Source organism: Oncorhynchus mykiss, chromosome 15 (genome assembly GCF_057628025.1).
Source record: "Oncorhynchus mykiss isolate SJ-2025 chromosome 15, ASM5762802v1, whole genome shotgun sequence".
Classification (NCBI taxonomy): Eukaryota; Metazoa; Chordata; class Actinopteri; order Salmoniformes; family Salmonidae; genus Oncorhynchus; species Oncorhynchus mykiss.
In genome coordinates this window covers 45144858-45167919 of record NC_143036.1, presented here as the reverse complement: position 1 = coordinate 45167919, position 23062 = coordinate 45144858, and the positions used below count along the sequence as shown (strand labels likewise).

At 42.3% G+C, this 23062-nt stretch overlaps 1 protein-coding gene and 1 pseudogene across 1 annotated transcript in view; one reads left to right on the top strand and one right to left on the bottom strand.

Annotated features, from left to right (window-relative positions):
- Nucleotides 1–460: 460 nt before the first annotated feature.
- Nucleotides 461–23062, top strand: part of LOC149977808 (protocadherin Fat 4-like) — a 42316-nt gene continuing 19714 nt past the window's right edge. Inside the window, exons 1-3 of the mRNA XM_090199021.1 lie at nt 461–787; nt 1879–2131; nt 2584–2931. Coding sequence (XP_090055147.1) covers nt 704–787; nt 1879–2131; nt 2584–2931 — 685 coding nt within the window. The 5' untranslated portion in view covers nt 461–703. The remainder of the gene's footprint in view (nt 788–1878; nt 2132–2583; nt 2932–23062) is intronic.
- LOC149977810 (toll-like receptor 12) lies at nt 3191–22521 on the bottom strand (annotated as a pseudogene).

Below are 23062 nucleotides of genomic sequence, written 5' to 3'. Positions count from 1 at the left end.
GTCATTCCACTTCATGATTGTTTCCCACTTGTTGTTGATTCTTCACAAAAAAATAGAGTTTTATATCTTTATGTTTGAAGCCTGAAATGTGGCAAAAGGTCGCAAAGTTCAAGGGGGCCGAATACTTTCGCAAGGCACTGTATATTGTTATTTTTTACTGCTGCTCTTTAATTACGTGTTACTTTTATCTCTTATTCTTATCCATATATTTTTTGAAATTGCACTGTCGGTTAGGGGCTCCTAAGTAGGCATTTCACTGTTTGGTGTATATCTGTTGTATTAGGTGCATGTGACTAATACAATTTGATTTGGTATGATTTGAAACGCAGCGTTTCATTGGAAATTAATGTAATTCTGTTGTACCAAAATGCAATGAAGCTGTCGGTGTGTTCGAAGCTTAACATGTATGTGTAAATTGATTTGGCAACGCTTTGCACGTAACGCGACCGGTGTGGTCAGCATGTTCAGGCAGACGTTCAATTGTAGGTGACAGCTCATTCGGCTCATTGTTAGCTCTTTTCACCCGCGATAGGCTCCAACAAGTTTCCCCTTGCCTGTGCTGCGACCAACTATTTGACTAGGCTACATGAGTGCCGCCAGCACGGACGTACCCCCTGGAAACATTTATGTGATCTAAATGCATGCGGTTTTCTCACTATCATCACTCGTGTGAAAACACCAATGGAGAGGTAACTGCGCTCAAATGGTTAAGATTGTGTCTTTGATCACGAAAATGGACACTGCTGGATCATTAATCAATTGGAAAACTTTCCTTTTTTATCTAATGGTAAGTTTCCTCGAATTACGACAATCATTCAGGACTTTCAAGAGTTCCATAGACCTACATGTTATTTTGCATTCTATAACATCTTCTGTTTTAATCAACCTGCTTTCATATGATCTCTATTCTTCACCTGAGGTCCTGAAAGTCTAGTCTAGTCTTGTATTGCCTAGTTGTAGTCCACTGTAGTTTTGGAGTCGGTTCCAAATTCCAGTCAGTGACCAATAGTGTGCCACAATTTTTCAATTGTTTTGTCTTTTTATTCTTCAATGTATGCGTATTTCTCACGAGGAAAAAAATAAACCATGCACCCTAAAGGGGCAGTGCAGTCTAAAATGTGATTTCCTGTACTTTATATATTTCCACATTTATTTTTTACCATTTGAATTGAAAACAATTACAGTAAGGTACTTCATTGTTACCCAGAAGTCATTTGATATTGAGATAAAAACTGCTGTGTTGGACTTTTTTAAAAGTTGGCTGGCTATGAACTCCTGTTCAAACAGAAAAGTTTTCCAATTGAAAGACTGAGAAAGCAGCAGACAGAAACAGTTATAGAGTCCTCTCACTCTGTCTGAAGTAATAGAACAGGTTGGCATTATAGGGACTGTCAAAGGCAGGATCCCGGGGGAGGGGATGAATGAAACATTCAAGACTGGTCTCTGGTGCTGTGAACGAGAAATAGAGAAAGAAGTGGAACAGCTAAAGTGCAGCGCCACCAATTCAAAGTATAATGTTACTGCCTTCAGAAAAGGTATGCCACAAAGGCTGTTTTCTCCTCTTTGTGTCAGACTGAGGGACTAAGAAGTGTCTGTTCCGGTTGATGTAGGTTTCAGTTTACCATAGATGTTTTGTCCTTCAAAATGTTACTCAATATCAACATTAATTATATAGTGGTATCCACACTGGAGTAGTTATTCTTTTGCTTCTATATAAAATACTGAACCACGCATATTGGACATTAATATAATATGTTTTGTAAGATTTTTTGTATTTTTTATAAAGTCACACACTGTTTGCAATGAACTTTTTTTGTATTGCCACAAATGTTACCGCTCTAATGCCTCCATTGGGGTGTGCTTTGTCTGTTTTAACAGGTTGTCAACTTCATGTTTTTATATGGAGTGCCATTTTCCAATATGGCCGATGCTAGCCAAGCTGCCAGCAACCAGGAGAAGTGGTCCAATATGACCTTGGTGCAGCGGCACCCTCTGTCCTCCTGGTATCAGAGATCTCATTGGCATGGCAACAGCAAGCCAGGCGCTACACATTCTCCACAAAGACGTCTCACACCACTGTCCTTCTCCAAACTTGTCTATTCTTTTCAAGTGAAAGAGGACACACAACCAGGTAGAGCAGTGTTTACCCCTTTCCTTCTGTCAGATATTTAAATGTTGATTAGTTAAGCTTGTTCATACATGTTTGTTCTTAAATCCAGAGTCACATGCCTCAGTTACGAAGTCTTCAGGCTGACTCCTACTGACTGATCGGCTTAGGAAGTTATTGGTAGATGTTAATGCTCAGTATTTCTTTTAAATGGCTCTAAATGAAATTCCACCAACTCCCCTGCCTACTTCAGTTCGAGGATTAAATACCTCCTGGGGTGCTCCACCTTCCTCATGTTAGAGAATGGTGATGATGAAACATTGTGGGGAATGAACGCACAACACTGGTGTTGCCAGCACCATACTTTAACCCCACTGAGCCATTGGAACCAGCATTGGTAATAGTAAGTTACCAAACCATCAGACCATTCAGAGAATGTCATCCTGACTGTACTGTCTAATTCCATGTGTTGACAGGAACGATAGTGGGGAACGTGGAAGCAGGAGAGCCTAGCAAAGGATCGACAAACACCATCTTCTCTGTGTCGGAGGACGACGGGGAGGGCCTGTTCCTGCTCAGCCGTCTCTCCGGTGACTTTCTGTTGTCACGCTCCCTGGACTACGAAACCCAGAGACTCTACATCCTGACAGTGGTAGTGAAGCACGGGGACTTAGGGGCCAGCAGAGTCCGGGTCTATTTTAATGTGCTGGATGTCAACGATAACCTTCCAGTGTTCAGACTGGACTCTTACTCCGTCTCTGTACCAGAGGACAGCCCTGTTGGAACCTGTTTCCTCGATCTCAATGTCTCTGATGCGGATGACGGTGAGTGTGGAACAACATGCTTAACATGTTGTGTTTATTAGGTATCAAACAGACAAGGCATTACCAGTTTGAGTCCTATTTATTTATTTACTAGTCAGCCCCATCACACGATCAAAGCCACATCAAGGCTTGTCTGCTGAAAACAGGCGCTACTCTATACGTTAAATCAATCACAATTATTATTAACCTGGGCATTTGATCACGGATCTATGAATATTTCAACGGTGGTTGAGCTCATTGCAAATGACTAATAAAACACCTATCTCTTGAGTGAGAGAGAACAAAAACAACACAAATTTTTAAAAATCCATTATTATACTGTATACACAATGTTGATTTAAAAAGAAAGTACACAATACAGGTAATGCTGAACAGAATGTAAAAAGCAACATGTCTGTAAATTCTAAATAGACCCTGTTATGATACAGTAGGCCTACAGGTAGTGCATCAGTATATGGGTGTGTTCTGTCACTGTCTGGGGTCTGGTTCAGGCAGTCCCAGAAGGCAGGCTGCAGGCCTGGGTCCTGGGGCCAGTCCAGGTAGGTCCTAACTAGCCTGGTCAGCCAGTAGTAGGCAGACAGCTGGCAAAATGGGATGTCCTCCAGGAAGACCAGGATGAGAATGTCCCTGTGCTCCACCAGCAGACGGAGGGTGGCCAGTCGCAGCTCCAGGGAACACCAGTTACTGTGCAGGTAGTGACGACTCCGCACACACAGGGTTAGGTGGGTGCCACAGACAGAGACACAGGAATGGAGGCCCGGCAGCAGCTGCTCCATCACCAAGCGCTCGTTTCTCCCACTGTACAACGCAAAGCCATCGTAGCGGTAGCACCCCCTGGGGTTGCCACTCCTCACAGCCTCCACACAACCTCCTCCAGCTAGCCATGGATGATGTGGCAGAAGACCAGCAGGTAGTCCCTGGCCAGCTGATGGAGCAGCACCAACAGCATGAAGAGGAGCAGGCCCAGGGATAAGCAGAGGAACAGGACAAAGCCCACGTCCATGGAACATTTGGTCTCCAAGTACCTGGGGATGCCATTTTAATTTTTACATGTAATCTCCGGTTCTCCATCATTCCATAAAAAGACCTGGACATGTCTCTGTCCTCTGACCTAGTTGTCCAGCCAGGCTTTGGTCTCCCGAGTGGCGCAGTGGTCTAAGGCACTGCATCTCAGTGTTAGAGGCGTCACTACAGACACCCTGGTTCGATTCCAGGCTGTATCACAACCAGCCATGATTGAGAGTCCCATAGAGCGGCGCACAATTGGCCCAGCGTCGTCCGGTGTTTTGGCCGGTCATTGTAAATAAGAATTTGTTCTTAACTGACTTGCCTAGTTAAATAAAGGTTCAATTTATGACCAAAAGAATTTGGATCCTGCTTGTCGAACATCTCCAAAATCATGGCCATTAATATGGAGTTGATCCCCCCTTTGCTGCTATAATAGCCTCCACTCTTCTGGGAAGGCTTTCCACCAGATGTTGGATCATGGCTGCGGGGACTTGCTTCCATTCAACCACAAGAGCATTAGTGAGGTCGGGCACTGATGTTGGACGGTTAAGCCTGGCTCGCAGTCGGTGTTCCAATTCATACCAAAGGTGTTCAATGGGGTTGAGGTTAGGGCTCTGTGCAGGCCAGTCAAGTTCTTCCACACAACGATCTCAACAAACCATTTCTGTATGGACCTACACTGGGCATTGTCATGCTGAAACAGGAAAGGGCCTCCCACAAAGTTGGAAGCACAGAATCATCTAGAATGTCAGTGTATGCTGTAGCGTTAAGATTTCCCTTCACTTGGAACTAAGGGGCCTAGCCCAAACCATGAAAAACTGCCCCAGACCATTCCTCCTCCCTCGAACTTTAAAGTTGGCACTGGATTCGGGCAGGTAGCATTTCCAGAGTTGTTCGTCGGACTGCCAGATTGTGAAGCGTGATTCATCAATCCAGAGAACGTGTCTCCACTGCTCTAGAATCCAATGATGATGGTAATCTTAGGCTTGTGTGTGGCTGCTCAGCCATGGAAACCCATTTCATGAAGCTCCTGATGAACAGTTCTTATGCTGACGTTGCTTCCAGAGGTAGTTTGGAACTCAGTAGTCAGTTTTGCAGGACAGGCAATTTTTACACGCTACACGCTTCAGCTTGTGTGGCCTACCACTTCTCAGCTGAGCCGTCGTTGTTCCTAGACAATTCCACTTCACAATAACAGCACTTACAGTTGACCAGGGGAGCTTTAGCAGGGCAGAAATTTGATGAACTGACTTGGAAAGGTGGCATCCTATAATGGTGCCACATTGAGTCATTGAGCTCTTCAGTAAGGTTGTTCTACTGCCAATGTTTGTCTATAGAGATTGCATGGCTGTGTGCTCAATTTGATACACCTGTAAGCAACGGATGTGGCTGAAATAGTCGAATCCACTCATTTGAAAGGATGTCCACATACTTTTGCATATACAGTGCATTGGGACCCCTTGACTTTTAACACATTTTGTTACGTTACAGCCTTATTCTAAAATTATTTTTTTCTTCATCAATCTGTTGAAACCCCCTCGGCGGGAATACCCAATGTGGTATGGATCTCAATTTAGTCCAAGATGGCATAGTAGTCTTTTGTTTGTCCCGTCCCGTGTATATATCGTATACATTTTTTATATTTTTAATCTCATTTTCCATCTACGGACTGAATATACTCTCCTGCAACCCGCCTCACCCAATGTGGTATGGATCTATTTTTATACATTAGAACCAGAACCCCCATCAGAAGCTAACTAGCTACTACTCAGTTAGCCACTGCTAGCGATCATTACCGTTAACCTAGCCGTTAGCCTCAGCCAGGTCAATTCCCGTCGATCCATCGCGACTGGTCTGCCGACGTAACCGTCCGAGGGGGTTTCAACAGGCTCTTCCGTTGCGACATATCCAAGGCCTATCTGCTAGCCTCGACCTGCTAGCTCTCTGAATCGCTGTGTCTCCAGCTCGCCTAGCTGCACCCTATGATCACTCAGCTACACATGCCTCTCCCTAATGTCAATATACCTTGTCTATTGCCTTTTTGGTTAGTGATTTGTCTTATTTCACTGAAGAGCCACCAGCCCTGCTCAATATGCCTTAGCCCATTTGTTCCACCCCCCCCACACATGCGGTGACCTCACCTGGCTTAAATGGTGCCTCTAGAGACAAAACTTCTCTCATCGTCACTCAATGCATAGGTTTACCTCCACTGTACTCCCATCCAACCATACCCTTGTCTGTACATTATGCCTTGAATCTATTCTTCCACGTCCAGAAAACTGCTCCTTTTACTCTCTGTTCCGGACGCACTACACGACCAGTTCTTATAGCCTTTAGCCGTAATCTTATCCAACTCCTCCTTTGTTCCTCTGGTGATGTAGAGGTTAACCCAGGCCCTGCAGCCCCCAGCATCACTCCCATTCCCCAGGCATTTTTATTTGTTGACTTCTGTAACCGTAAAAGCCTTGGTTTCATGCATGTTAACATTAGAAGCATCCTCTCTAAGTTTGTTTTATACACTACTTTAGCACACTCCGCCAACTCGGATGTCCTAGCAGTGTCTGAATCCTGGCTTAGGAAGGCCACCAAAAATCCTGAAATTTCCATCCCTAACATACATTAAGGGAACATTTCGGCATTTCGTGTATGATCAGTGAGAAAGTCCATATTGCAAATGTACGGTCCCTTACCCGACGTCCGAAATCGTTTGTAAAATTCGCGGTCGGCGTCGGGCCGTGCGGTAGGGCCAGACCTACCGGGAAGTCATCGAATGAACTTTGTCGGACTTTCGGTTCCCGTTTAAAAAAAAAAACAAGTTTCGGACCGTTTTTCCGCCGTCCCGGACACTCCCACCAGATGGCATACGGAATCATATGGCAATTTGGCAAAACATCACGAATCGCGACGGGGCCTTATCTCAAAAACTGAAAATATTTCGAAGCCGAAACTTGGCGAGCGTAGGTTTGGCTCAAGGGGCAGTTGGCCCCGAACGGGATGGCGTCTAGGCCTCGACGGTTTTTGAGCTACGGCCATTTTTCTGGGATTAAAGGCTTAAAATGGAAGTAGAGAAATTATTTTTCCACTTCGGGTCAAAGCCAAGGAGCCTCCGGTGTCAATAAAAAAAGAACCAGCCATTTATCTATCGTCATTTAAGAGAAACGGAACAATGACAAATTGGTGATGGTCACAAATAGGCGTTTTTTTTTTTCAACGGTTACAGATCCAGTTGCAGGGTGTTCATACGAATCTTTTTAAAGTGTGCTGCGGAGCTCTGCGACATTTCTGTGATTTTCTATGATTTTCTGAAATAACACAATAACCGACCATTAGAATAGTAGGCCCAAAATGAAGCCTGCCCCACAATGTCATTTGCTTTTGAGTGACAGTGAGAGAACCGTTAGGGTGAGAAGAAAAATTCCACCACATGAATGTTCCTAAGGTCCTCCCGATCTCAACAAGCCTAACCTTGACCGTGTGGCATTAACCCTTCACAGTAAAACAGGGTTTTTTGATCTCACAGATTACAGTTTCATCTCTCCCCATAGGAATACATTGCCTGCACCCCTAATTTCAACCTGAGGCCTATGTGGGTTATGAATGCCGTATGAACCTGTCTTCGGTACCAGTCCATCAGGCCACTATGAGGTCTACCTGTGTCGATTCTAAGCTTCCTGGACCAACCGGAAGTGGTTCAAATGCCCCTAAAAGTGTTTACCCATACACTGCATGCAGTTTGATAGACATAGTGCATTCAACCCTGTGTAGATCAGTCAATTCTTAACGTAAGGACTTAAAACTCAGGATTCTGTAACAGCATACCCCAATGAGGATATGTGGTGACTTATAGCTTCCTGTGCCAACCGGAAGTGCCATAATTGGTGTCTCAGGGGCTGTTTCGAAGGGTTAAAAAATTCAGATCTGTCCAAAACTTCATATATGTGATTAGGCAACCCCCATGAACTGTAAATCAGTCATTTTTCCCCAAAAAAATCAAAGGAAAAAAAAATTGCACTAAAACACAACTTGGATGGAGGGACGTATTGGGGTGCGTAGAGACAGACAGTGGCCGCAATAGTTAGCTTTGTTGGAGCTAAAAAAGAACGGTCGGACCTAGAGTTCCGAAACTTTAGAAACCTGTTCTAGACCTCCGGGCCATGGTGCGTGGCGAGTTACGTGGCTCTAGATGGTTCTCGGACCGAGAAACAGCCTCGTACATTCGCAATAACTTCAATTCATTTTTGCATCACGAAAATGACGACGTTTAGAAAAGTCTCAGAGACGCAAGGCTAGGTGCGTTGAAACCGGCTCGGCCCATAGAGACGGACCCCAAAGTTTCTGTCCGATAGCTCGTTCAAGGACCCCGTAGCAAGGCATGGAAATAAGTGGATTTTCAGCACCAATTAGGGTTTTTCTCGGACACCAAATGACCTATCGAGCCGAAACTCGGGATTCGGGGTCGCCTCACATAGGACTTCGCATAATTTCCGAACTGGACCCGCAGCTAGAACGTAACTATGTGTTTTACCTTTTTATTGTGTTTTAAACTAGAGGCGCTGTGAATTATGGGACTGCTCTGACATATATGATAGTTGGCATCTAAATGAGTAGGAAACAGTGGGTTTGGTGTCATAATGACATCTAATTGACTGATGGACACTGACTTGCTAGTTGACTTTTGTACATTTGCAATATGTTTAAACAGAGAGGGACCATCACCAAAATGGCATTCTGAAATCAACACAAAAAATGGCATCACCATAGTCTCCAGACTGTGCTGAGTTCAACGAGCTATCCCGCTTGACCGTAGCTCGCTCGGTATAGGCGCAGCAACCATTAGAATATTAGGCCCAAAATGAAGCCTGCCCCACAATGTCATTTGCTTTTGAGTGACAGTGAGAGAACCGTTAGGGTGAGAAGAAAAATTCCACCATAGGAATGTTCCTAAGGTCCTCCCGATCTGAACAAGCCTAACCTTGACCGTGTGGCATTAACCCTTAACAGTAAAACAGTGTTTTTTGATCTCACAGATTACAGTGTCATCTCTCCCCATAGGAATACATTGCCTGCACCCCTAATTTCAACCTGAGGCCTATGTGGGTTATGAATGCCGTATGAACCTGTCTTCGGTACCAGTCCATCAGGCCACTATGAGGTCTACCTGTGTCGATTCTAAGCTTCCTGGACCAACCGGAAGTGGTTCAAATCACCCTAAAAGTGTTTACCCATACACTGCCTGCAGTTTGATAGACATGGTGCATTCAACCCTGTGTAGATCAGTCAATTCTTAACGTAAGGACTTAAAACTCAGGATTCTGTAAGTGGCCATGTCAATCAAGACATGTGGTGATTTATAGCTTCCTGTGCCAACCGGAAGTGCCATAATTGGTGTCTCAGGGGCTGTTTCGAAGGGTTAAAAAAGTCAGATCTGTCCAAAACTTCATATATGTGATTAGGCAACCCCCATGAACTGTAAATCAGTCATTTTTCCCCAAAAAAATCAAAGGAAAAAAAATTTGCACTAAAACACAACTTGGATGGAGGGACGTATTGGGGTGCGTAGAGACAGACAGTGGCCGCAATAGTTAGCTTTGTTGGAGCTAAAAAAGAACGGTCGGACCTAGAGTTCCGAAACTTTAGAAACCTGTTCTAGACCTCCGGGCCATGGTGCGTGGCGAGTTACGTGGCTCTAGACGGTTCTCGGACCGAGAAACAGCCTCGTACATTTGGAATAACTTCAATTCATTTTTGCATCACGAAAATGACGACGTTTAGAAAAGTCTCAGAGACGCAAGGCTAGGTGCGTTGAAACCGGCTCGGCCCATAGAGACGGACCCCAAAGTTTCTGTCCGATAGCTCATTCAAGGACCCCGTAGCAAGTCATGGAAAATAGTGGATTTTCAGCACCAATTAGGGTTTTTCTCGGACACCAAATGACCTATCGAGCCGAAACTCGGGATTCGGGGTCGCCTCACATAGGACTTCGCATAATGTCCGAACTGGACCCGCAGCTAGAACGTAACTATGTGTTTTACCTTTTTATTATGTTTTCAACTAGAGGCGCTGTGAATTATGGGCCTGCTCTGACATATGTGATAGTTGGCTACTAAATGAGTAGGAAAAAGTGGGTTTGGTGTCAATTGATATCCATTTGGTGTCATAATGACATCTAATTGACTGATGGACACTGACTTGCTAGTTGACTTTTGTACATTTGCAATATGTTTAAACGGAGAGGGACCATCACCAAAATGGCATTCTGAAATCAACACAAAAAATGGCATCACCATAGTCTCCAGACTGTTCTGAGTTCAACGAGCTATCCCGCTTGACCGTAGCTCGCTCGGTCTAGGCGCAGCGACCATTACAATAGTAGGCCCAATATGAAGCCTGCACCACAATGTCATTTGCTTTTGGGTGACAGTGAGAGAACCGTTAGAGTGAGAAGAAAAATTCCACCACATGAATGTTCCTAAGGTCCTCCCGATCTGAACAAGCCTAACCTTGACCGTGTGGCATTAACCCTTCACAGTAAAACAGTGTTTTTTGATCTCACAGATTACAGTGTCATCTCTCCCCATAGGAATACATTGCCTGCACCCCTAATTTCAACCTGAGGCCTATGTGGGTTATGAATGCCGTATGAACCTGTCTTCGGTACCAGTCCATCAGGCCACTATGAGGTCTACCTGTGTTGATTCTAAGCTTCCTGGACCAACCGGAAGTGGTTCAAATCACCCTAAAAGTGTTTACCCATACATTGCATGCAGTTTGATAGACATAGTGCATTCAACCCTGTGTAGATCAGTCAATTCTTAACGTAAGGACTTAAAACTCAGGATTCTGTAACATCATACCCCAATGAGGATATGTGTTGATTTATAACTTCCTGTGCCAACCGGAAGTGCCATAATTGGTGTCTCAGGGGCTGTTTCGAAGGGTTAAAAAAGTCTGATCTTTCCAAAACTTCATATGTGTGATTAGGCAACCCCCATGAACTGTAAATCAGTCATTTTTCCCAAAAAAAATCAAAGGAAAAAAAAATTGCACTAAAACACAACTTGGATGGAGGGACGTATTGGGGTGCGTAGAGACAGACAGTGGCTCCAATAGTTAGCTTTGTTGGAGCTAAAAAAGAACCGTCGGACCTAGAGTTCCGAAACTTTAGAAACCTGTTCTAGACCTCCCGTAGATGGTGCGTGGTGAGTTACGTGGCTCTAGAAGGTTCTCGGACCGAGAAACAGCCTCGTACATTTGAAATAACTTCAATTCATTTTTGCATCACGAAAATGACGACATTTAGAAATGTCCCAGAGTCGCAAGACTAGGTGCATTGCGAACGTCTCGGCCCATATAGACAGACCCCAACGTTTCTGTCCGATATCTCATTCAAGGACCCCGTAGCAAGTCATGGAAAATAGTGGATTTTCAGCACCAATTAGGGTTTTTCTCGGACACCAAATGACCTATCGAGCCGAAACTTGGGATTCGGGGTCGCCTCAGCTAGGCCAACACATAACATAAGAAATGGACCCGCAGCTAGAACGTAACTACGTGTTTTATGGTTTTTTTATGGTTTGTACCGAAGGCGTTGTGAATTTTGGGCCAGCTCTGAAGTATGTAATAGTTGGCTACTAAACGAGTTGGAAAAAGTGGGTTTGGTGTCAGTTTGTATCAGTTTGGTGGTCAGAATGATATCTAATTGAATGATGGACTCTTGTCCACTTGACTCTTGTACATTTGCAATATGATTCTATAGTGAAAAAACATCACCAAAAGCGACATTCTGAAATCAACCCAAACGAGCGATTGAGATGACCCAGAATCACTGCAAAGCCATCCCGAGTTCATCGGGCCAGTCAATTTCACATTCCTGCAGGATTTTTATAGCATGACAAATTCGTGATGGTACCTGCCCATTAAAACATATTGCAAATGCACAGTGACTTTGAAAAAGTAAGAAACAAAAAAAAATACATCTAAAATTTTTTGAGCATGACAAATTCGTGATGGTACCTGCCCATTGAAACATATTCCAAATGCACAGTGACTTTGAAAAAGTAAGGAAACAAAAAAAAATACATCTAAAATTTTTTGAGCATGACAAATTCGTGATGGTACCTGCCCATTGAAACATATTGCAAATGCACAGTGACTTTGAAAAAGTAAGGAAACATAAACAAATTCGATAAACAAATTCGTGATGGTACCTGCCCATTGAAACATATTGCAAATGCACAGTGACTTTGAAAAAGTAAGGAAACATAAACAAATTCGATAAACAAATTCGTGATGGTACCTGCCCATTGAAACATATTGCAAATGCACAGTGACTTTGAAAAAGTAAGGAAACATAAACAAATTCGATAAACAAATTCGTGATGGTACCTGCCCATTAAAACATATTCCAAATGCACAGTGACTTTGAAAAAGTAAGAAACAAAAAAAAATACATCTAAAAAATTTTGAGCATGACAAATTCGTGATGGTACCTGCCCATTGAAACATATTGCAAATGCACAGTGACTTTGAAAAAGTAAGGAAACATAAACAAATTCGATAAACAAATTCGTGATGGTACCTGCCCATTGAAACATATTGCAAATGCACAGTGACTTTGAAAAAGTAAGGAAACATAAACAAATTCGATAAACAAATTCGTGATGGTACCTGCCCATTAAAACATATTCCAAATGCACAGTGACTTTGAAAAAGTAAGGAAACAAAAAAAAATACATCTAAAAAATTTTGAGCATGACAAATTCGTGATGGTACCTGCCCATTGAAACATATTGCAAATGCACAGTGACTTTGAAAAAGTAAGGAAACATAAACAAATTCGATAAACAAATTCGTGATGGTACCTGCCCATTAAAACATATTCCAAATGCACAGTGACTTTGAAAAAGTAAGAAACAAAAAAAAATACATCTAAAAAAATTTGAGCATGACAAATTCGTGATGGTACCTGCCCATTGAAACATATTGCAAATGCACAGTGACTTTGAAAAAGTAAGGAAACATAAAAAAATTCGATAAACAAATTCGTGATGGTACCTGCCCATTGAAACATATTGCAAATGCACAGTGACTTTGAAAAAGTAAGGAAACATAAACAAATTCGATAAACAAATTCGTGATGGTACCTGCCCATTGAAACATATTGCAAATGCACAGTGACTTTGAAAAAGTAAGGAAACATAAACAAATTCGATAAACAAATTCGTGATGGTACCTGCCCATTAAAACATATTCCAAATGCACAGTGACTTTGAAAAAGTAAGAAACAAAAAAAAATACATCTAAAATTTTTTGAGCATGACAAATTCGTGATGGTACCTGCCCATTGAAACATATTGCAAATGCACAGTGACTTTGAAAAAGTAAGGAAACATAAACAAATTCGATAAACAAATTCGTGATGGTACCTGCCCATTAAAACATATTCCAAATGCACAGTGACTTTGAAAAAGTAAGAAACAAAAAAAAATACATCTAAAAAATTTTGAGCATGACAAATTCGTGATGGTACCTGCCCATTGAAACATATTGCAAATGCACAGTGACTTTGAAAAAGTAAGGAAACATAAACAAATTCGATAAACAAATTCGTGATGGTACCTGCCCATTGAAACATATTGCAAATGCACAGTGACTTTGAAAAAGTAAGGAAACATAAACAAATTCGATAAACAAATTTGTGATGGTACCTGCCCATTAAAACATATTCCAAATGCACAGTGACTTTGAAAAAGTAAGAAACAAAAAAAAATACATCTAAAATTTTTTGAGCATGACAAATTCGTGATGGTACCTGCCCATTGAAACATATTGCAAATGCACAGTGACTTTGAAAAAGTAAGGAAACATAAACAAATTCGATAAACAAATTCGTGATGGTACCTGCCCATTAAAACATATTCCAAATGCACAGTGACTTTGAAAAAGTAAGAAACAAAAAAAAATACATCTAAAATTTTTTGAGCATGACAAATTCGTGATGGTACCTGCCCATTGAAACATATTGCAAATGCACAGTGACTTTGAAAAAGTAAGGAAACATAAACAAATTCGATAAACAAATTCGTGATGGTACCTGCCCATTAAAACATATTCCAAATGCACAGTGACTTTGAAAAAGTAAGGAAACAAAAAAAAATACATCTAAAAAATTTTGAGCATGACAAATTCGTGATGGTACCTGCCCATTGAAACATATTGCAAATGCACAGTGACTTTGAAAAAGTAAGGAAACATAAACAAATTCGATAAACAAATTCGTGATGGTACCTGCCCATTAAAACATATTCCAAATGCACAGTGACTTTGAAAAAGTAAGAAACAAAAAAAAATACATCTAAAATTTTTTGAGCATGACAAATTCGTGATGGTACCTGCCCATTGAAACATATTGCAAATGCACAGTGACTTTGAAAAAGTAAGGAAACATAAACAAATTCGATAAACAAATTCGTGATGGTACCTGCCCATTAAAACATATTCCAAATGCACAGTGACTTTGAAAAAGTAAGAAACAAAAAAAAATACATCTAAAATTTTTTGAGCATGACAAATTCGTGATGGTACCTGCCCATTGAAACATATTGCAAATGCACAGTGACTTTGAAAAAGTAAGGAAACATAAACAAATTCGATAAACAAATTCGTGATGGTACCTGCCCATTAAAACATATTCCAAATGCACAGTGACTTTGAAAAAGTAAGGAAACAAAAAAAAATACATCTAAAAAATTTTGAGCATGACAAATTCGTGATGGTACCTGCCCATTGAAACATATTGCAAATGCACAGTGACTTTGAAAAAGTAAGGAAACATAAACAAATTCGATAAACAAATTCGTGATGGTACCTGTCCATTAAAACATATTCCAAATGCACAGTGACTTTGAAAAAGTAAGAAACAAAAAAAAATACATCTAAAAAATTTTGAGCATGACAAATTCGTGATGGTACCTGCCCATTGAAACATATTGCAAATGCACAGTGACTTTGAAAAAGTAAGGAAACATAAACAAATTCGATAAACAAATTCGTGATGGTACCTGCCCATTGAAACATATTGCAAATGCACAGTGACTTTGAAAAAGTAAGGAAACATAAACAAATTCGATAAACAAATTCGTGATGGTACCTGCCCATTAAAACATATTCCAAATGCACAGTGACTTTGAAAAAGTAAGGAAACAAAAAAAAATACATCTAAAAAATTTTGAGCATGACAAATTCGTGATGGTACCTGCCCATTGAAACATATTGCAAATGCACAGTGACTTTGAAAAAGTAAGGAAACATAAACAAATTCGATAAACAAATTCGTGATGGTACCTGCCCATTAAAACATATTCCAAATGCACAGTGACTTTGAAAAAGTAAGGAAACAAAAAAAAATACATCTAAAAAATTTTGAGCATGACAAATTCGTGATGGTACCTGCCCATTGAAACATATTGCAAATGCACAGTGACTTTGAAAAAGTAAGGAAACATAAACAAATTCGATAAACAAATTCGTGATGGTACCTGTCCATTAAAACATATTCCAAATGCACAGTGACTTTGAAAAAGTAAGAAACAAAAAAAAATACATCTAAAAAATTTTGAGCATGACAAATTCGTGATGGTACCTGCCCATTGAAACATATTGCAAATGCACAGTGACTTTGAAAAAGTAAGGAAACATAAACAAATTCGATAAACAAATTCGTGATGGTACCTGCCCATTAAAACATATTGCAAATGCACAGAGACTTTGAAAAAGTAAGGAAACATAAACAAAAAAACATCCCAAAAAATGTTGGGTAACCAGCTGCATATTTTAGATCACAAGCTTGAATTTTGAGCATGACAAATTCGTGATGGTACCTGCCCATTAAAACATATTGCAAATGCACAGTGACTTTGAAAAAGTAAGGAAACATAAACAAAAAAACATCCCAAAAATTTTTTTTTGGGTTACCAGTTGCATATTTTAGATCACCAGGTGCACATTTCAGGTCACCAGGTGCACATTTCAGATCACCAGGTGCACGGAGGAAAATATTTACTTTTGACTTTGACTTTTGACTTCCTATGACATCATATTGCAAATGGAGAAAACATATGCCTTATGCACAAGTAAAACAAAAAGAAATATGTAATACAAGTTGACCAAGGTATAGTTTGAGCAAAGTAAAGTTTGAATTTTGAGCATGACAAATTCGTGATGGTACCTGCCCATTAAAACATATTGCAAATGTACAGTGACTTTGAAAAAGTAAGGAAACATAAACAAAAAAACATCCCAAAATTTTTTTTTTGGGTTACCAGTTGCATATTTTAGATCACCAGGTGCACATTTCAGGTCACCAGGTGCACATTTCAGATCACCAGGTGCACGGAGGAAAATGTTTACTTTTGACTTTGACTTTTGACTTCCTATGACATCATATTGCAAATGGAGAAAACATATGCCTTATGCACAAGTAAAACAAAAAGAAATATGTAATACAAGTTGACCAAGGTATAGTTTGAGCAAAGTAAAGTTTGAATTTTGAGCATGACAAATTCGTGATGGTATCTGCCCATTAAAACATATTGCAAATGCACAGTGACTTTGAAAAAGTAAGGAAACATAAACAAAAAAAATCCAAAAAATTTTGTTGCACATTTTAGATCATCAGTTGCACGGAGGAAAATATTTACTTTTGACTTAGACTTTTGACTTCCTATGACATCATATTGCAAATGGAGAAAACATATGCCTTATGCACAAGTAAAAAAAATATGATAATAAAGCATGACTAAAGTATGTTGATAAAGTTCTTATACATGTGTTATTGACACAAAAATCGAAAGAATTTTGAAAAAAGGTCAAGAAAGCACTTTTTTAAGGATGTATGAAGTTTTTTACCAAATTTTGACATTTTTGACTTTTGACTTTTGACTTCCTATGAAATCATATTCCAAATGGAGAAAACATATGCCTTATGCACAAGTAAAAAAATATATATATATATATGATAATAAAGTATGACTAAAGTATGTTGATAAAGTTCTTATACATGTGTAATTGACACAAAAATCGAAAGAATTTTGAAAAAAGGTCCAGAAAGCACTTTTTTAAGGATGTGTGAAGTTTTTTACCAAATTTTGACATTTTTGACTTTTGACTTTTGACTTCCTATGAAATCATATTGCAAATGGACAAAACATATGCCTTATGCGCATGTACTTAAAAAATATATATATATGATGACAAAAGTATACTCATACAGTACTTACCCATGTGTAATTGACAAAAAACTCGAAAGAATTTCGAAAAAAGGTCCAGAAAGCACTTTTTTAAGGGTTTTTAAGTTTTTTTTAAAAAATGTCATTTTTCAAAATTTGGCTTTTGGATGTTGACTTGGGTGCCATTTGCAATATGAAATGCCCCGGTGGAACGCACACGCCCCCTATTGGAATTTTGAAGTGTTACAATTGGCAATTGCCATATGGCATTTGCAATATACTTTGCATGAATCAACGCCAAATTGGGTGGTATTGACCATCGTGTATATGGTTTGTCCAATGCCAATATACCGCCATTTGTTTTTGTCCAAATCAGGGGGGTATTCCCTTACTACATTTTCCGACAAGATAGAACGGCCAAAGGGGGCAGAGTTAGCCTGCAGAGTTCTGTCATACTATCCCATTTCTGTGCCCAAACAATTTGAGCTTCTACTTTTAACAAGTCTCTCACCGTTGCCACTTGTTATAGACCCCTTCAGCTCCCAGCTGTGCCCTGGACACCATATGTGAATTGATCGCCCCTGATCTATCTTCAGAGTTCGTACTGTTAGGTGACCTAAACTTGGACATGCTTGTCAACCCGGCCGACCTACAATCTAAGATAGACGCCCTTAATCACACACAAATGATCAAGGAACCTACCAGGTACAACCCTAAATCTGTAACCATGGGCACCCTCTTAGATATCATCCTGACCAACTTGCCCTTTAAATACACCTCTGCTGTCTTCAACCAGGATCTCAGCGATCACTGCCTCATTTCCTGCGTGCATAATGGGTCCGTGGTCAAACGACCACTCCTCATCACTGTCAAACGCTCCCTAAAACACTTCAGCGAGCAGGCCTAATCAACCTGGCCCGGGTATCCTGGAAGGATATTGACCTCATCCCGTCAGTAGAGGATGCCTGGTTGCTCTTCAAAAGTGTTTTCCTCACCACCTTAAATAAGCATGCCCCATAAATAATTTTTTTTTTTAAAAGTAGAACTAAGAACAGATATAGCCCTTGGTTCACCCCAGAGTTGACTGCCCTTGACCAGCACAAAAACATCATGTGGCGTTCTGCATTAGCATTGAATAGCCCCCGCGATATGCAACTTTTCAGGGAAGTCAGGAACCAATATACCAAGTCAGTCAGGAAAGCTAAGGCTAGCTTTTTCAAGCAGAAATTTGCATTGTGTAACACTAATAAACACTAATAAATACTAAATGTATTGGGACACTGTAAAGTCCATGGAGAATAAGAGCACCACCTCCTAGCTGCCCACTGCACTGAGGATAGGAGACACTGTCACCACCGATAAATCTACGATAATCAATCATTTCAATAAGCATTTTTCTACTGCTGACCAAGCTTTGCACTTGGCTACCTCTAACCCGGCCAACATCTCAGCACCCCCTGCAGCAGCTTGTCCAAGGCCCCCGCTTCTCCTTCACCCAAATCCAGACAGCTGATGTTCTGAAAGAGCTGCAAAATCTGGATCTCTACAAATCAGCTGAGCTAGACAATCTGGACCCTCCCTTTCTAAAATGATCAGCCGAAAATGTTGCAACCCTTATTACTAACCTATTCAACCTCTCTTTCGTATCGTCTGAGATCCCCAAAAATGTAAAAGCTGCCAAGGTCATCCCCCTCTTCAAAGGGGGAGACACTCTAGACCCAAACTGTTATAGACCTATATCCATCCTGCCCTGCCTTTCTAAAATCTTCGAAAGCAAAGTTAACGAACAGATCACTGACCATTTCGAATCACACCATACCATATTCTCCACTATGCAATCTTGTTTCCGAGCTGGTCATGGGTGCACCTCAGCCACGCTCAAGGTCCTAAAAGATATCATAACCGCCATCGATAAAAGACCGTACTGTGCAGCCGTCTTCATCGACCTGGCCGAGGCTTTCGACTCTGTCAATCACAGCATTCGCAATCATCGGCAGACTCAATAGCCTTGGCTTCTCAAATGACTGCCTCGCCTGGTTCACCAACTACTCTCAGACAGAGTTCAGTGTGTCAAATCGGAGTGCCTGTTGTCCGGACCTCTGGCAGTCTCTATATGGGTGCCACAGGGTTCACTTCTCGGGCCGACTCTTTTCTCTGTATATATCAATGATGTCGCTCCACCTCTACGCAGATGACACCACTCTGTAAACTTCTTGCCCTTCTTTGGACACTGTGCTAACAAACCTCCAGACGAGCTTCAACGCCATACAACACTCCTTCCTTGGCCTCCAACTGCTTTTCAATGCTAGTAAAACTAAGTACATGCTCTTCAACCGATTGCTGCCCGCATCCTCCCGCCCAACTAGCATCACTACTCTGGACGGTTCTGACCTAGAATATGTGGACAACTACAAATATCTAGGTGTCTGGTTAGACTGTAAACTCTCCTTCCAGACTCACATTAAGCATCTCCAATCCAAAATTAAATCTATAATCGGCTTCCTATTTCGCAACAAAGCCTCCTTCACTCATGCTGCCAAACATACCCTCATAAAACTGACTATCCTCCCGATCCTTGACTTCGATGATGTAATTTACAAAATAGCCTCCAACACTCTACTCAGAAAATTGGATGTAGTCTATCACAGTGCCAATCGTTTTGTTACCAAAGCCCCATACACTACCCACCACTGCATCCTGTATGCTCTCGTTGGCTGGCCCTCACAACATATTCGTCGCCAAACCCACTGGCTCCAGGTCATGTATATGTCTTTGCGAGGTAAAGCCCCACCTTATCTCAGCTCACTGGTCACCATAGCAACACCCACCCGTAGCAACCGCTCCAGCAGGTATATTTCACTCGTCATCCCCAAAGCCGACACTTTGGCCGCCTTTCCTTCCAGTTCTCTGCTGCCAATGACTGGAACGAATTGCAAAAATCACTGAAGCTGGAGTCTTTTCTCCCTTTAACTTTAAGCATCAGCTGTCAGAGCAGCTTACCAATCACTGTACCTGTACACAGCCCATCTGTAAATAGCACACCCAACTACCTCATCCCCATATTATTACTTACCCTATTGCTCTTTTGCACCCCAGTATCTCTACTTGCACATAATCTGCACATCTATCACTCCAGTGTTAATGCTAAATGGTAAATTTTTGCCTCTATGACCTATTTATTACCTACCTCCCTATTTTTCATTTGCACACACTGTACAAAGATTTTTTTCTTTTCTATTGTGTTATTGACTGTACGTTTGTTTGTGTAACTCTGTTGTTGTTTTTGTCGCACTGCTTTGCTTTATCTTGGCCAGGTAGCAGTTGTAAATGAGACCTTGTTCTCAACTGGCCTACCTGGTTAAATAAAAATATATTTTTAGCAAATGTATTAAAAATACAAAACGATCACATTTACATAAGTATTCAGACCCTTTTCTCAGTACTTTATTGAAACACCTTTGGCATCGATCACATCCTCGAGTATTCTTGGGTATGACGCTGCAAGCTTGGTACATCTGTATTTGGAGAGTTTCTCCCATTCCTCTCAAGGTTGGATGGGGAGTGTCACTACACAGCTATTTTCAGGTCTCTCCAGAGATGTAAAATCGCGTTCAAGTCCGGGCTCTGGCTGGGCCACTCAAGGACATTCAGTGAGCTGTCCAGAAGCCACTCCTGCATTGTCTTGGCTGTGTGCTTGGGGTTGTTGTCCTGGTGCAAGGTGAACCTTCACCCCAGTCTGAGGGCCTGAGCACTCCGTAACAGGTTTTCATCAAGGATCTCTCTGTAGTTTGCTCCGTTCATCTTTCCCTCGACCCTGACTAGTCTCCCAGTCCCTGCCGCTGAAATACATCCCCACAGCAAGATGCTACCAGGTTTCCTCCAGACGTGACGCTTGGTATTCAGGCCAAAAAGAGGTCAATATTGTTTTCATCAGACCAGCAAATCTTGTTTCTCATGGTCAGAGTCCTTTAGGTGCCTTTCGGTGAACTCAAAATGGGCTGTCAAGTGCCTTTTACTGAGGAGTGGCTTCCGTCTGGCCACTCTACCATAAAGGCCTGATTTAGTAGAGTGTTGCAGAGATGGTTGTCCTTCTGGAAGGTTCTCCCATCTCCACAGAGCAACACTTGAGCTCTATCAGAGTGACCTTCAGATGCTTGTTCACCTCCCTCACTAAGGCCTTTCTCCCCCAATTGCCCCGTTTGGCCTGGGGGCCAGTTCTAGGAAGACTCTTGGTTGTTCCAAACTTCTTCCAAGTTTTAAGAATGATGGAGGCCACTGTGTTATTGGGGACCTTCAATGCTGCAGAAATGTTTTGGTACCCTTCACCAGATCTGTGCCTTCCAAAATATGTCCAATCAATTGAATTTACCACAGATGGACTCCAATCAAGTTGTAGAAACATCAAGGATGATCAATGGAAACAGGATGCACCTAATGTCACGTCCTGACCATAGAGAGCCCTTATTTTCTGTGGTAGAGTAGGTCAGAGCATGACTGGGGGGGTTTCTAGTTATTATTTTCTATGTGGGGTTCTAGTTTAGTTTTTCTATGTTGGTGTTTGCTATCGTTGTCTCTAATCGGGGATCATTTTTAAGTAGCATTGTTTCCACCTATGTTTTATGGGATATTGTTTTGAGTTAGTGTATGTTACACCTCTTTGTTACGGTTCGTTGTTTGTTTTGTTCTTTCTTTGTTGTTTTGTGCATTTCTAATAAGTAATATGTGGAAACCATATCGCGCTACAGCTTGGTCCGATAATTATTCCAGCGACCGTGACAGAATATCCCATCACAACGGGACCAAGCAGCATGCCCGGGAGGAGATGGCATCCTGGTCTTTGGAGGAGATCGAGGAGAGAATATCCTGGACTAGGTAAGAAGCCTTGGCAAGACACGAAAGCCTGCTGTGGAAACAGACGACAGGAGAGAAGGGAGGACAGCGATGACGCCGGGGTTCGCGGTCAAAGAGAAAGCCCAAAAGACAGCCCAATTTTTTGGGGTGGGGGCACATGGGGTGGTCGGCAGAGCCGGGAAGTGAGCCAGAGCCTGTGTGGGAGTCGATAGAAGAAGGTAATGAGAGATACCGGAGAGAGGTTGTGGAAAGGAGTATGCTGCAGCGCAGGCACGTTGAAAAGCACCATCTGTGCCAGCTCTACGCACCAAGTCTCCAGTGCGCTTTCACTGCCCAGTACGACCGGTGCCAACTCTTCGTACTCACCGTGTGAAGTGTGTAAAAGGTCCGGTACAATTGATGGCGGCTATACGCAGTAGGTCTCCAGTGCGCCTTCACTGCCCAGTACGACCTGTGCCAGCTCCTCACACTTGCCGTGCGAGGTGTGTCGTCTAACCGGTACCATTGATGCTGGCTATACGCACCAGGTCGACCTGTGCCAGCTCCACGCACCAGGCCTCCAGGGCGCCTCCCCAGTCCGGTACGTCCTGTGCCTGCTCAGCGCACTCGCCCTGAAGTCCATCTCCAAGGCAGGAGCCTTCCTCTGCGCCGATGTCCAGTTCAAACACGGCGTCCAGTCCAGCTCCAAGGCAGGAGCCTTCCTCTGCGCCGATGCCCAGTTCAAACACGGCGTCCAGTCCAGCTCCAAGGCAGGAGCCTTCCTCTGCGCCGATGCCCAGTTCAAACACGGCGTCCAGTCCAGCTCCAAGACCGGCGCCTTCCTCTGCATCTAGGTCCAAGCACAGTGTTCAGCCTGGGTCCATGGCTGGATAAGCAGGTTCTTCAGCCCGCACCAGAGCCGCCACCAAATATGGTGGATTCGCGAGCTGAGCAGGTTCTTCGTCCCACACCAGAGCCGCCCCCGATGCTGGCGGGATGAGCGGGTACTTCGCCCCACACCAGAGCCGACACTAGACACCCCCCCCCCCCCCCACCAACCCTCCCTT